The sequence below is a fragment of the Nannospalax galili genome, unplaced genomic scaffold, assembly GCF_000622305.1.
Source record: "Nannospalax galili isolate Female #2095 unplaced genomic scaffold, S.galili_v1.0 scaffold1200, whole genome shotgun sequence".
Lineage (NCBI taxonomy): Eukaryota > Metazoa > Chordata > Mammalia > Rodentia > Spalacidae > Nannospalax > Nannospalax galili.
In genome coordinates, this window is record NW_008347131.1 from 1,024,984 (window position 1) to 1,038,686 (window position 13,703).

The following is a 13,703-nucleotide window of genomic DNA, read 5'->3' on the forward strand; positions in this document are numbered from 1 at the left end:
ACAGAATCTTCCCTGTTTCTGGCCAGAACCAAGAATGTTGTTATCAAGTAGCATTATCAGGGCGGGGATTAAAAAGTACTCAAGAGCTACAGATCTGCCTGACTTTCCAAAGAAAATACTCCCTTTCCCAGCTGATCTAGGGTCTGTAGGCTTGGTGGTTGAGTGCCTTCCATGGGGCCTCCTGGCCATACAGATGAAGAGAACCCTGCTTGTAGCTGAAGCTTCTGTCAGCTGAGGGGCTCCCTGGAGGCAGGACAGGGCTGGAATGGTGTCAGACTGGCCTCTGAGCAGGATGTTTTCAGTTTGAGGACAGATAGTAAGTAAGCACTGCCTTGGGATCTACCCTTGGGAGGGTCAAGACAGAGCTGCTTACTCCTAAATGCTTTTTAATAATTAAACATCCCGCCCATCTGAGCAGGAACATGCTGCTACTGCCAACACTGAAGATTTTCCATTTCTGAAGGGTGGAAATAGCCCCTAAGAGGTGGCTGAGGCCATAGCCAGCTCCTCCCTATTCAGCACTGAAGACATGCATAAAGGAATGCAGGAGCTGTGGTGGGTGGCAGGCATATAAAGGAACAGAGGATGTGGTGCAGCTTGGCTGGGACACTACAATTTCTGCTTTGTCTGGTGGTAGTCATCTGTCTCCTCCCTTGGGTGACTACAACTCAGAACCATGCAGGTACAGGGGCTTCAGGGTGGGCGAATAGGAGCCAAAGAATGGTTGTTAGCCCACAGTAGTTACTACAGCTTGCTCTCTTTGAGCCTCACGTAGAAAGGAAGGATTGTGGGCCTGGTGGGTAGCAGACTGATGTGTGCTGGATGTGTGCTACAGGTAATGGTGTAGGTCCCACCCCAAGACCTAGAAAGGTCCACATGAAGCCTATGGAGATAGCCTTAAGTGACCTTAATGCTGGCCCCAGGCAGAGCTGGGCACTGGGCTTATTCCAGCTCAGATCAATAGCTGGGTCCCTTGGCACATCCTGGGCTTGGGACAGTCACTGCAAGGGCTAGCCAAGATTTCATATTGTAGGTCTCCTTGCCCTGCACTAAGAAGGAAAGTCCTTAAAGAGTAGGTCCAGGTTCTTTTCTTTTCAGGGAGCAGGGGAACACTTTTAGGTCACAGTCTCCAGATGACTTGGTAGGGTTTTGTGACGAGTTGGCCTGGAACTCTCTACCTGGGCATTGTGCAAGTTATAAAAGGGATCTCATGTATTGGCCAAGAGGTTAGTCAGGTATAAAAGGGATAAGATCCCTGCCTGGGAAGATGATTGTCAGTGTGCATGTGCATTTGGAGTAGGGGTTGGGGGCATGAGTTGGCATTCCTACTCTTTTCTGATATTAGAACCACTAGAGATCCCTCCTGGGCAGCAGAAGAGCACTTCTGGGAGGCTGGGTGTGTAGAGTGCAGGATAACAGGGGTCTGATTCCTCTCTGCGGCCCCAGGGCAGTCCATGGACAACACCAGCAAGGGAGGTGGCCTGCAGGAGCCAGAGACCCCAGAAGTGATGCTTGAGGTCATTCCTCCCGGCCTGGAACATGGGGGTTGGAGTATCCAGACATTCTAAGTTCAGGGATGGGAAGGGGGCTGTCTGCGGGTGGACCTGCTAGGGGTGGGAAACAATCAGCATGGGACCTATTGCCTGCTTATGGCCACCCCTCTCCCTGCCCATTCTTGCTTCCAGCCCTGATCCCCAGACCACAGCCCATCCCTGAAATGGCTCCCCTTGCAGCTGCTCTGGGCTGGGCTGGAGATGGATGTCATGGGGCTGCTACACATCCCGGATGAAGAACTAGCATCCACACATCCAGGCCGCCGACTGAGGCTCCTTCTACAGCACCATGTGCCCAATGACTTGGAGGGTACTAAGCAGCAGCTGCAACAATTCCAGAACCTACAGAAAGGGCCTCCACTTAGCCCTCAGGGCTTTGAACATCTGCTCCTCACAGGTCCGTCCTGCATCTATTGGCTCCATGGGGCTAGTGAGGCTGAGGAAAGGGGTCACTGGGCCCAGGTCTTCACCCTCCTGGCACAGGAAACACTCTGGGATCTATGCAAAGATTTCTGCCCCCAGGGCCAGCCCCCTCCACTGGGGCCCCTGGGCCTCCATCCTTGACCCTATCCCCTGATCCTTCTTTCACTTGGTATTTCCCTCTCATTATCCTTTCCCCCATCCTGGGCAAGGACTTCATCTGGTTCTGGTTCTTTCTGCTCAGATCTCTGAGCCTGGCTTGTACCTAGGCCCCTGACCCTCCAGGTTCACTCCTATATCCTGACTTGTTCCCTGGACCCAGCTGAAGGCCTGGGTTTAGGCAGTGGTCACAGGGTTAAAAGCAGGACTGGCAGGGAAGGGCTACATGTGTGAGTCAACAGGGGTCATAGTTGAGAGTGTGTTTAATAGATTCTGAAAGAGAAGGTGCCTTCCAAGTAAGCTCGTGTCAGGCCCACTAACTCTTACCCTGGCAGACTGTGAACGGTCCTGTGAAAAACAAGAACCCTGTATGCTTGTCACCCTGTCCTAATATACTGATTTCAAGGCTAACCTCTCTGAGACTGTAAATTCCCCATCTGGCCTGGGATCAAAGATTGGGCTTCAGCAGCTCTATTCATTGGAAAAACGGAGTGAAGAGGTGAAGGGGAGGAAAGCAACATGCCTCACATTTTACATCTTAGAGGAAGAAATAAAGCTGGGAGAAGACTCACTCAAACAGCCTGGCTCCAGCAGGCCTGGGTAGGCGTAGCCCTCATTTTGTGTACCTCTTCCCATAAGAAGTTCTGTTCTGCACATACACACACACACACACACACACACACAGAGAGAGAGAGAGAGAGAGAGAGAGAGAGAGAGAGCTTGCTGTCATTCATTTTGTATTTAAAACCACTTACTTGGGGCTAGAGAGATGGCTCAGCATTTAAGAGTACTGGCTGCTCTTGTGCTCTTGCACAGGACCTTAGTTCAAGTTCCAGCACCCACACAGCAGCTAACAACCCTCTGTAACTCCAGTTCCAGGGGATCAGATGCCCTCTCCTAGCCTGTGCATGCACTGTACAACATGGGTACACTTACATGCAGGCAATACACTTATACACATAAAATTAAAAACAAAACAAAAAAACCACTTAATTCCAACACGTGTTCTGAGCAAATAACACTTCCCCCTGAGAGAGGCCGCCATCCAAATCCTATCTCTACTGGAAGAAGGAACATGCTGTTCCCGTGAAGTCTACGTCCCTAGAGGGGTAGTAAGATGGTGTCTGGGCCTGAAGAAAAGGTTATTGGTCAGTGGGAAGAGTCAGGCAGAGGGACCCATAGGGCAGACTATGAAGAAGAGGATCACAACCAGTTAGGAGAACATGCTTCAAATTCTCCTTACAAGGACTGGACACCCCTGGGCCTGAGGGCTGCCGCAGTCAGCGATTTCCTGACCCATCTCAGGGGCAAAGGCGTCGCAGTCAACACACAAAACAGGACTCTGGGGCAGACTGGCGCAGGCCCACTTTATTGGCAGAGTCCAGCAGCGCTGGGAAGGCCGTCATGCTCGCGCCGGCTGGGCGTCCGGGCCGTGGTCCCGGCTAGGCATGCATGCCCCGCGGCCCTCCCGAGCTCCGGTAAGCGGAGGCCTAGAGCTCGGGGGGCCTTAGGGCCGACGGGTCGGCGGAGGCGAGGTCTGGGTACACCAGGAAGCCAGAGAAGGTGATGTACTTGCCGTGGTTGCTGTAGGCGCCGTAGCCGTCGTGGTCGTGACTGAGCAGCCAGACGGCGTCACCGCGCCGCAGGGCCAGCATCACGCTCTGGCTCTGCATTTCGCGGCGCCGCGACGTGCCGTCGTCGAAAATCATGGCCTGCACCTCGTCGCGGTTCTTCATCAGCTTCACTGACAGCGTCTTGCGGGGCAGCTTGCCTAGCGTGAAGGAGAAGAAGTAGGCGCCGGGCAGGCGGCAGCGGAACACGCCGGCCGCGGGGTCGAAGTCACCCCCGATGTTCACGAGCTCCGTGTCAAAAGCCAGGGGTCGGTGGCGCGGCCCAGGACCCGCGTCCGAGCCCACCAGGCTGCGCGTGCGCGCTGCGGAGAAGGCCGAACGCGGCTCTGGGAGCGCCGGCCCAAGCGCAGGCGCGCCGGCATCCGCGTCGGCGTACACCAGGTAGCCGCTGAAAGTGGCACCCGGCGCGCCTAGCGCGTACTGTGGCGCGCCGTGTAGCCGCAGCCACACTGTGTCGCCGTAGTCGAGTTGTAGCATGGCGCTCTGGCTGGCGGCACGCCTAGAGCCCGGCCGCCGCTGCTCGTCGAAGGCTAGCGCCTGCACCTCGTCGCGGTTGCGCACCAGCATCACCGACAGACTCTTGTGCGGCGCCTTGCCAGCGGTGAAGGAGAAGTAGTAGGCGCCCGGCACGCGGCAACGGAACTGCCCCGTGGCCGCGTCGAAGTCGCCCCCGATGTTCACGTACACCTTGTCGAAGGTCACTGCCATTTCCGACGTGCCCTCCAGCGGGGTGGTGCGGGCAACGGAGAAGGCTGACCGCAGCTCTGAGGAGCCGGGGCCTGTGGCGGGGCCCAGAGCCCAGCAGGCCGCCGGACCCAGAAAACCCAGCAGGAGCAACAGCATGGTGCCTGGAGGGGACAAGAAGGCGAGGAGGAGGGTTGGACAGGGGCTGCCTCCACATACCTGGCCCTAGAGGACTGGGGGACATGATTTCTAGACCTGCCTTTGACCCAGGATGTTTCCATTTCCTACCGACTTAGACTAGGTCAGTGTCTCTCACTTAAGGTGTCATATTTTCACCTGGGGGGCTTATTATAACACCAATAGTTGGGCCCCACCCCCAGAATTATTCTGTAAGTCAGGGATTGTGGGGCCTGAGAATTTGCTTGTCTAATAGTATCCCGAGTGATGCTCATCAGCTATTCCAGGGTCACACTTTCAGAACCACTGGATTGGGCAGGTGATTCTCCAAACTCTTTTTGTTTCTTTGTTTTTGAGACAGGGTCTATGTAGCCCTGGCTGGCCTGGAACTTGCTATGTATACCAGCCTGGTATGGAACTCACAGATAGCTGGCTTTCCGCAGGAGCAACAGCATGGTGCCTGGAGGGGACAAGAAGGCGAGGAGGAGGGTTGGACAGGGGCTGCCTCCACATACCTGGCCCTAGAGGACTGGGGGACATGATTTCTAGACCTGCCTTTGACCCAGGATGTTTCCATTTCCTACCGACTTAGACTAGGTCAGTGTCTCTCACTTAAGGTGTCATATTTTCACCTGGGGGGCTTATTATAACACCAATAGTTGGGCCCCACCCCCAGAATTATTCTGTAAGTCAGGGATTGTGGGGCCTGAGAATTTGCTTGTCTAATAGTATCCCGAGTGATGCTCATCAGCTATTCCAGGGTCACACTTTCAGAACCACTGGATTGGGCAGGTGATTCTCCAAACTCTTTGTTTCTTTGTTTTTGAGACAGGGTCTATGTAGCCCTGGCTGGCCTGGAACTTGCTATGTAGACCAGCCTGGTATGGAACTCACAGATACCTGGCTTGCCTCTGCCTCTCCAGTGCTGGGAACAAAATGTGCACCATCATCCCTGGCCTCAAACTTTTTATTAAGATGGAAACTGTTAGCTGGGCATAGTGGCATATGAACTGGTTCAGCAAACTTCCCTGTTACTCCATTTTATTCAGAGCCATTTCAGCAGCAACTTTGCTTCATACCAAAAGGAAAAGGGGGGCAACCTTGGGTCTTGGAAAATTGCCATAGCCATGAATCATGGAATGTGCTAATTCCAGACATTATACATCTGACTAACCAGCTTGTTTTCACTTCTGTAGTCCGCTTGCTATCTTGGGTCACCTTGACACAGAGCATAAGACCACCCTTGTTATCCTGTTATTGTATGACCACCTAGAAGTCATTTAACCTTGACTGTCTTATTATTATGGCTAAAATAGTTGGCTAGTTTTAAGGTCGCAAAGTTGGATGCCAAGTTATATGAATGTATCACTTGTCTGTATAATGATTGGTTGTTGATTAATAGAGTTAAAATTCTGCCATGTTGTACAAACCTGATTGGTTCACAAGTGTCCTGTTTTAATAATTCTGTAATCCTATAAAAACTCTGACCTGACAATCATCAGGGCTGCTTCTACTCCTGAGATAGCCTAGCCGGTCAAAAATTAAAATTCACCTTGCTACTTTTCTTAAAGTGGTGTTGGTGATTTTTTTTACAAACTCTGTCCTATAACAGCATATGCCTTTAATCCCAGCACTTGGGAGGCAGAAACAGGTGGATGGGTCTTTGTGAGTGAGTTCAAGGCCAGCCTGGTATACATTAGTGAGTTCCAGGCCAGCTGAGGCTACAGGGAGACCCTGTCTCAAAAAGACCAAAAAACAAACAAACAAACAAAATACACTGGCTGCTCTTGCAGAGGACCAGGGTTCAATTCCCAGCATCCACATGGCATGGCAGTTAACAACCGTCAGTAACTGCAGTTCCAGGGGATCTGACCACCTCTTCTGATCTCTGTGGGTACTACATGACACACCCATGCACTTACATACATGCAGGCATAACACTCATAAAAAATTTAAAAATTAATAAAAGCTGGCATACATACGACAGACAAAGTGGAAAAACTGGCTGATGAGGCCTACAGCCCTGTCTGCTGGCTCACCACTTCTCCCAATCAGCCCCAAGAGGACCTGGTGATACTGGCTTCTGGGGTGTTAAAGAAGCCTTAAGTTTCCATCAGCCACCACTTTGATGTACTTTGTCCTGTGGCTTTTCTTTGGTCATTGGCCTGCCCTTCACAATAGACACTGGCTCTTTGTGTCAATATCTTCCATGACAGTGTTTTAAGTTCCATCTGGGAATGAAAGGAAGTAAGCTGCTCTCTAACCCCTTTCCTGGCCTCTAACCCTCTCAAGGGTCTCACAGGATCTTTGGATTCCCCAGAGGTCCTTCCTGCCCCAGGGAGGCAAGAACAGGCCTTTGCGTTAGCACTCTCCCTATGAAAATAGAAGTAGTAGTAGTAGAAGGTGACTAACTCCCTCTGCTTGGAGGCTGGTCCCTGTGGAGAAGGAGGGAGATAGGGATTTGGAGATAGAGGGGAGAGCAGAATTCCAGCAGGGCTTTGGCAAGACTAAGGTGAGCAGCTTTGTTCCTCAGTGGTGGTGGAGTGGAATTGGCAGACACTTAGATCTGGACACCGATCTTGGGGCCTGAACCACAAGCACCTTGCCACTGAGTCATACCCCAGACCCCAGACACTGAGATAAGGTGTTTTTTTTTTTTTTTCCCGGTGTTTTTTTTGTTTGTTTGTTTGTTTTGTTTTTGAGACAGGGTCTCCCTAGTAGTCCCAGCTGGAACTTGCTATGTAAACAGGCTGGCCTTGAACTCACAGAGATCCGATGCCTCTGCCTCCCAAGTGCTTAAATGCATGTGCCACCATGCCCTGTGAGACAGGTTTCTTAACTCTCAGGGTAGGGCTTCCTATCTAAGTGGCATGATAGAGGGTCTCACCAAGCTTCTGGTGAAGATACAGACAGCAGCTGTGAACATGGTCTATAAAGGGCAGAGCTACCCAGGTGTCCAGATGCTTCTGTTCTTGTTCCTGGGAAAAATGATCTCATCAAGTTCCTGATGTGACAGGTTAGAGCCTCCATGACCCCTACCCCTGAGAGCTTGGTGAAGGCACTACTCAGCTCCCAGGAGTCACTTTGATGATGGGACTCCATCACACTCTGAAGTAGGGCAGAGGCTTTGGAGCTTCAATGCCCCCAAAGTACCAAAGTGGAGGCAAAGCAGCAAAGAAGCTAGGGGTGGCCTGGCACATAAGCTTTTCTGGGAAGTACCCTGGGAGGGTGAGTAGCTGTGTGACTTAGATGCCAGGGGCCTGCTGAGAAGGGTGAAGCTGGGTCCAGGACAGTATGTTCACCCAAGGATTGGAACCTAGCCTGCATTCCACTTGCCCAGCTGTTGAAACAGCACCTGGAGTAAAGTGTACTTACTGCCTTCTAAATTTCATAGTAAAGACACCTGGCTGCCAGCCCAGCTAAATACTACCTCCTTCCAGAGGAGGTATCTTTCTGAGTCTCAGAAATATGTCCTATAGGTTAGGGTAGACTTGGTGAGGGCAGGGAGGAGGGAAAGGGCTCATTTATAGTGGTGAAGCCTACACCTCACAAGTATCTAGCCTGGTCCCTTTTACAAAGCTCTTTTGGACATACTTGGTTTTGGCAAATTTGTGAGATGGGATCTCTCCCATTTTATGTATGAGAAAGCTGAGGCTTAAACAAAGGGGACAAATTTTGGCTCAAGGTCATCCACAGAACACTAAGGCAAGCCTTAAACAGAGGGTTTCCTGTTTTTGTTCTTCAAATTCAGAGTCTTCTACCATCCTTTCCTCCTACACACAGGTATCTCTAGCCAACAAGTCCCCTGCCTCAGTTTCCCTTTTTGCAAAACAAAAGAGACTAGGGGAATGGGTGTTGGAATCCAGAGAGAAGAACACAAGGTAACCAAACAAAGGCAAACAAACAAACCCGCTGGCATTTTGTCTTTTGAGAGCTTTCCCTGATGCAGCTTTTCTAGGTCTGTCCCAGGACCACCTGCCCACCCTATTTCCTGCCACCTCCAAGGTCTGGTGCACCTCCCAGTGCCAAAAGGTTGTGCACCCAGTATCCCACCCTCCTTTCATACTCTACTGCACATGTCCCCGTGTCTGAGTTCCATCCTTTGCTGAACCCCTTTTCCTGAGGGGATAGGTAGGGTGCCAAGTGGGCGGCAGAGCTCCAGGGAAGGAAATGGCTGCACATATCTCTGTTCAGGTGAGGCTCAAAATAGTCATCTTCAAAGAGGAAAAACTGGGACAGAGAACAGGGTAGACCCAGAGCCCGAGAACCAACCAGGGTGGTGCAGCGATGCCCGGCTGAGGGCATCTCCGAGCCCCCAGGAATTAACCTCTCTCTCAAGCCCCACCAGAACCCCCTACCATCACCTTGAAAGCCCTGCATTCTTCCAAGGTGAGCCCCACTTTCACAGAAGCAGCCAATTAATCCTTTCTCGTGGGGGGGAAAAAAAGCTCCCCACAAAGGGGTCCCTAAGCCCTCTCTCCCGGAGACTTGCCTTCCACCCCTCCCTTCGGAGTAAAAGCCTTTGAGCCTCTTTCATGAAAAAGCACCCAGGTCCGCTTTTCCAGGAAAAGGACCTGGTCCCCCGTGCCTCCCGCTCCCGGTGAAGGAAAGGAAGCCGGCGCCCCCGCCTCCTCCCGCTGCCCTCACCTGGCTGGCAGCGGGCGGTCGGCTTCGGTCGGAGTCCGCCCGAAGCCCTAGTGATCGGCTCCACTACGCTGCTGGGGCTGCGCACTGACCGCCTGAGCTGCGGCGGGGCCGGGCCTGCGGGGGCGGCGGGTGCTCGGGCGGCGACAGGCAAGGACCCCGCGACCGGGAGGCGTGCGTGAGGGAAGGACGGCCAGAGCTGGAGCCGAGGAGCGCAGGGGCGGGAAGCGGAGGAGGCGGAGGGGGGAGAGGACCGCGAGGGAGGGGCGAGTAGCCGGGCCTGGGGCACCGCACGGAGCCTGCGCCGAGCCCGGGACCCTTCCTCACCCGCTGCGCCTGAGCTTTATCCTGGGGAGGAGACCGCAAGCGTCATTCACTCAAGTTAGCAGATAGGGAAACTGAGGCCGGTTCAGAGGCGTCTCGAGGGTGGCTCAGGGCACCCTGCAGACCAGCTTCCTAGCTGGAATGGGGAGAGAGGACCAGTGCAAGGCACAGGACTGGACTGGCTGCAAGGACAGTGGGAGGTGAGGTTTTGTAGGGGACAGATGTCCAGGCTGAGTGGCCCTAGGAAAGGTCTGAGGGAGATGGATAAATGGGTCAATGTCACTAGTAAATGAGATTAAAATGCCCTAGTTTTCCTTCCTCACCTCAAAGTCTGAAAATGCCCCTGTGTATTAGTAAGGTTGGAGGAAGACAAAACTTCAGACAGCAGCAGATCAGCCTGTAGCCCCTGAGGAAGGTCAAAGAAGGAAAATTCAGTCTGCTTCAAAGGGTTGAGAAGGGCAATGGAGGGTACCTTATGGACAGGAATATGATACCCAGTGGGGCTGTGGCCGGGGTAGCAGGAGTCCAGAAAGACCTGTGCTGGGATTAGCTTTTGCCCTCTTCACACTCCATGGCCACAGCTATGGGCTTTGATCTCTTCATCCAGGTCTGGCCAGAACTATTTTGCTCTTCTAGGAGAAGCATAGAGATGTGGGAGGTGATGGCCTGCCTGGTACTCAGTAAATGTTGATTGGGGGGCTTTTGAAGAACTCCACTGTCAGCCACTGGGAGCTGCTGGCATCAATCTACTTCTGGTTAGCTTGGGTGGCTTAGGCTCCAGTCCCAGCTCAGCCAGATCCAACTGGGTGGGTCCTAAGAGCCCTGCCCTACTCCACAGAGGCCCCTGCCCTCTGGAATTCTCCTTCTAGACTTACCTGGCCCCAGTTACTCTAGTACATACAAATCGATGCCCGTTAAAGTGTCAGTAGTGATTGGTTGGGGAAGCGTCCTTCAAGGTGTTAGGTGAGTGAAGAGATGCATGAGTGAATATGTGCTTGGATGGAAAGGAAAGCATGGGTGGATTTTGGGCAGGGGCATAGGGTACATGGGAATGTAGGACAAAGTGCCAGCCCTTGTCAGGTCACAGCTGTCTCCTTTACCTTGAAAAAGTAGGGCCACAGGCCTATGGAAAGGGCACAAGTTAGGTAGGTTAAAAGTTGGATGAGCCACACAGGCATGCACAGGACAGCTGATCAAGGCCAGACGCCAACCTGTGAAAGCCATGGCACTCACTAGGGCAATGGACCCCTCTGCCAGGGGAGTGAAGTGGCCCTCCTGAATGCAGTTCCACCTGTGGAAAGTGGGGGAGGGGAGAGGGCAGGGCAATTAAATGCCAGTTGGGTCTGTCTGGGGCTGAAAAACATTTAACACTGATTCCAGGTCCACAGAAGATCTCAAAAGAGAGAAGTCAGGATGGGGGTTGATAATGGATGTAGAAAATGACAGTAGGGGCTGCTTCAGGGTCTGGAGAAGGAGAGAGGGTGGGCAGGAAAAGGACAGAAGAAAGACAATGCCAGGAGCTTGTGGGAGTTGGGGCTTGGGTGCAGGGCCATGGGTACCAGGAGGGAAGTTCAGAATAGATGGTAGTAGGGCTCAGAGAAAAGAACCCAGGCTATGTCATAGACCCTGCTTACTGCCACCTGTAAACCACAGTGACTTGAACAGCAGGTGCTGTCAGTACTCTGTCCTTACCCCCCAACTCCTCACTTCCCAACTCCTGGCCTAGATTACCTGCAGACACTTCCTGAACCTAAGTCCTCTTTGCACCTCTCTCCTGGAGCATCTTTGGCTATACACTAGAGAGCTGACACCTCTGAGCTAATGAGGAGCCAGAATTTGGGGTGAATACTCCAACCTCCTGGTCCCTCAGTGGGGGGTCTTTCCAATACCCAATTCCAAGATGTATTCCAGCAGAACTGAATCACTTTCCTTTAGTGACAACTGCTTCACATCTAGATCTTTCTTTCTTTTTTGGTTAGTTTTTGTTTTCTTTCTGTTTTTGTTTATTTTTATTATTTTTATTTTATGTGTATGCATGTATTGCCTGTATGTAGGTAAGTGCACCTGTGTTGTGCAATGCCCCCGGAGGATAGAAGAGGCTGTTGGATCCCCTGGAACTGGAGTTAGGGACAGTTGTTAGCTGCCATGTGGGTGCTGGGATTCAAACCCAGGTCTTCTGCAAGAACATCCAGTATTCTTAACTGCTGAACCATCTCTCCAGCCCTGTTTTTGTTTTTTGAGACAGGGTCTCCCTATGTAACATTGGATGTCTTGGAACTTGCTATGTAGACCAGGCTGGCCTCAAATTCATAGAAATCTGCCTGCCTTTGCCACCTGAGCGCTGGGACTAAAGGCATGCACCATTGCACCTGGCTGTATGTTTCATTTTCTTTCCTTCCTTTCTTTCCCACCCACCCTATTTCCTGGGATTATCCCCAAATAACTAGTGGCACTGAAATTACTATCTCAGGGTCTGCCTTCCAGAGACACCAGATTAAGAAGTGTGCACCCGAAATTGTGTTAAGTGCTTTTTAACAGCCATTATCCCTTCTAATTTTCTTACCACCCTCCAAAGCAGATATCAGCAATTTTACAAATGAGGAATAAATAATTTAATGCATGGATAGGATTCAAACCCAGATCTTCCTGGCTTCAAAACCCATTATTTAACACAGGTCTGCAGCCTCCTTTACACTGATCCTCTCCTGGCTTTATTTTTCTTATGGGAAAAAAGGGGATGCTCTCTTATTTTGAAGGCAGGCAGCGAATTCAGTTTTTCCTGCAGCTAAATATGGTCAAAGAGATGTAAACAGATGTCATTGTAGGACAAAGTGTTTTATTTATTTATTATTTGGCTTTTATAAGAGGAGTTTCTTTTTAAGATTTATTTTTAGTTTTAACTATTATATATGTGGGGGCTAGAGGGATGACTCAGCGGTTAAGAGCACTGACTGCTCTTGCAGAGGACCTGGGTTCGATTCCCAGCACCCACATGGTGGCTGACAACCGTCTATAACTCCAGTTTCCAGGGATCCAACACCCTCTTCTGAACTCTGTGAGCATTGCACGACACAGGTGCACCTACTGACATAAAGGCATAACATAGATATAAAAATTAATAATTAAAAAAACTATGTATATATGTGTATGTTTGTGTGTGAGTGTAGGTGCCCCCAGAAGCCAGAGACATTGGCTCCCCCAGGAGCTTGAGTTACAGGCAGTTGTGAACCACATGATGTGGTTGCTGGAACTTGAACTCAGGTCCTCTGGAAGAGCAGTATGTGCTCTTAACCGCTGAGCCATTTCTCCAGCCCAAAGTGGAGTTTCTTACAACCCAGACTGGCCTTGAACTCTCCAAGTAGCTGAGAATGACCTTGAACTCCTGATTCTCCTGCCTCCACCTCCCAAGTGTTGGGATTACAGGCTTGTGCAACTATGTTCAGCACCCAGAAAAATGCTTTGTCTGTCTGTCTATCCACTCATTCATCAATCTATTTATCTAACTTTTTCTTTTTTGAGACAATAGCCCCACCTACTCTTTCCTTCCATCTTGGGGGTGTTGGCTATCAAACTCAGGTCATCAGGCTTGGGAGAAAGAGCCCTTACCCATTGAGCCATCTTGCTGGCCTCCAGAAAGTGCTTTTAAAGGGACTAACTCAGCCGGCAGGCCCATTCTTTTTATGGACATGAACAACAGTTACCACTTTGATAATGGAGTGCTCTAAGCACAGTGTGAGGCATATACTCAGGAAGAGCTGGGATGAGCCTAGACCTTGCTCTCAAGGAGACCATCTTTTAGTGGGGCAGTAGGATTTGGACAGAAGAGCTCAGTGTCAGGACAGGGCCCCAAAGTGCTACGGCAGCTCAAGGAGGGAGGGAATGCAGCTGGGGTGGGATCAGGCAAAGTGTCATGAAGGAGGCTAATTCTATATAACGGCAAGGGTGTGTGGAGATGAAGACGGGGGGGAGTGGGGGTGGGGTAAAATCCAATTAAAGGTAAGAATATGAGCAAGGGTGTGGAGGAGGCACAGACAGCAGTGTGGGGAGGTGCAACGGACCAGCCCAGACCGGGGCAGTTCAGTCCGATGGGAACAGGGTCGTCGAGAGGGGG

The 13,703-nt window shown here is 51.5% G+C and overlaps 2 protein-coding genes across 2 annotated transcripts; one reads left to right on the forward strand and one right to left on the reverse strand.

Moving 5' to 3' along the window:
• The first annotated feature begins 1,283 nt into the window (after nt 1-1,283).
• Fam180b (family with sequence similarity 180 member B) lies at nt 1,284-2,129 on the forward strand. The gene is made up of 2 exons (XM_029568579.1): nt 1,284-1,517; nt 1,734-2,129. The coding sequence occupies exons 1-2, from the start codon at nt 1,455-1,457 to the stop codon at nt 2,115-2,117; spliced, it is 447 nt and encodes a 148-aa protein (XP_029424439.1). The 5' UTR covers nt 1,284-1,454; the 3' UTR covers nt 2,118-2,129.
• A 1,330-nt stretch (nt 2,130-3,459) lies between these two features.
• Nucleotides 3,460-9,755, reverse strand: C1qtnf4 (C1q and TNF related 4). The gene is made up of 2 exons (XM_008843627.2): nt 9,272-9,755; nt 3,460-4,611 (listed from the first exon to the last, which is right to left on the reverse strand). Exon 2 carries the CDS (start codon nt 4,604-4,606, stop codon nt 3,623-3,625), a length of 984 nt encoding a protein of 327 aa, XP_008841849.1. The 5' UTR covers nt 4,607-4,611; nt 9,272-9,755; the 3' UTR covers nt 3,460-3,622.
• Between the last annotated feature and the right edge of the window lie 3,948 nt (nt 9,756-13,703).

Excerpts from the sequence above, each read along its gene's own strand:
- Fam180b (XM_029568579.1), top strand. The coding sequence starts at position 1,455 with ATGGACAACACCAGCAAGGGAGGTGGCCTGCAGGAGCCAGAGACCCCA. Across the intron at positions 1,518-1,733 it reads CCCCAGAAGTGATGCTTGAG|CTGCTCTGGGCTGGGCTGGA; the intron begins GTCATTCCTCCC and ends CTCCCCTTGCAG.
- C1qtnf4 (XM_008843627.2), bottom strand. The coding sequence starts at position 4,606 with ATGCTGTTGCTCCTGCTGGGTTTTCTGGGTCCGGCGGCCTGCTGGGCT.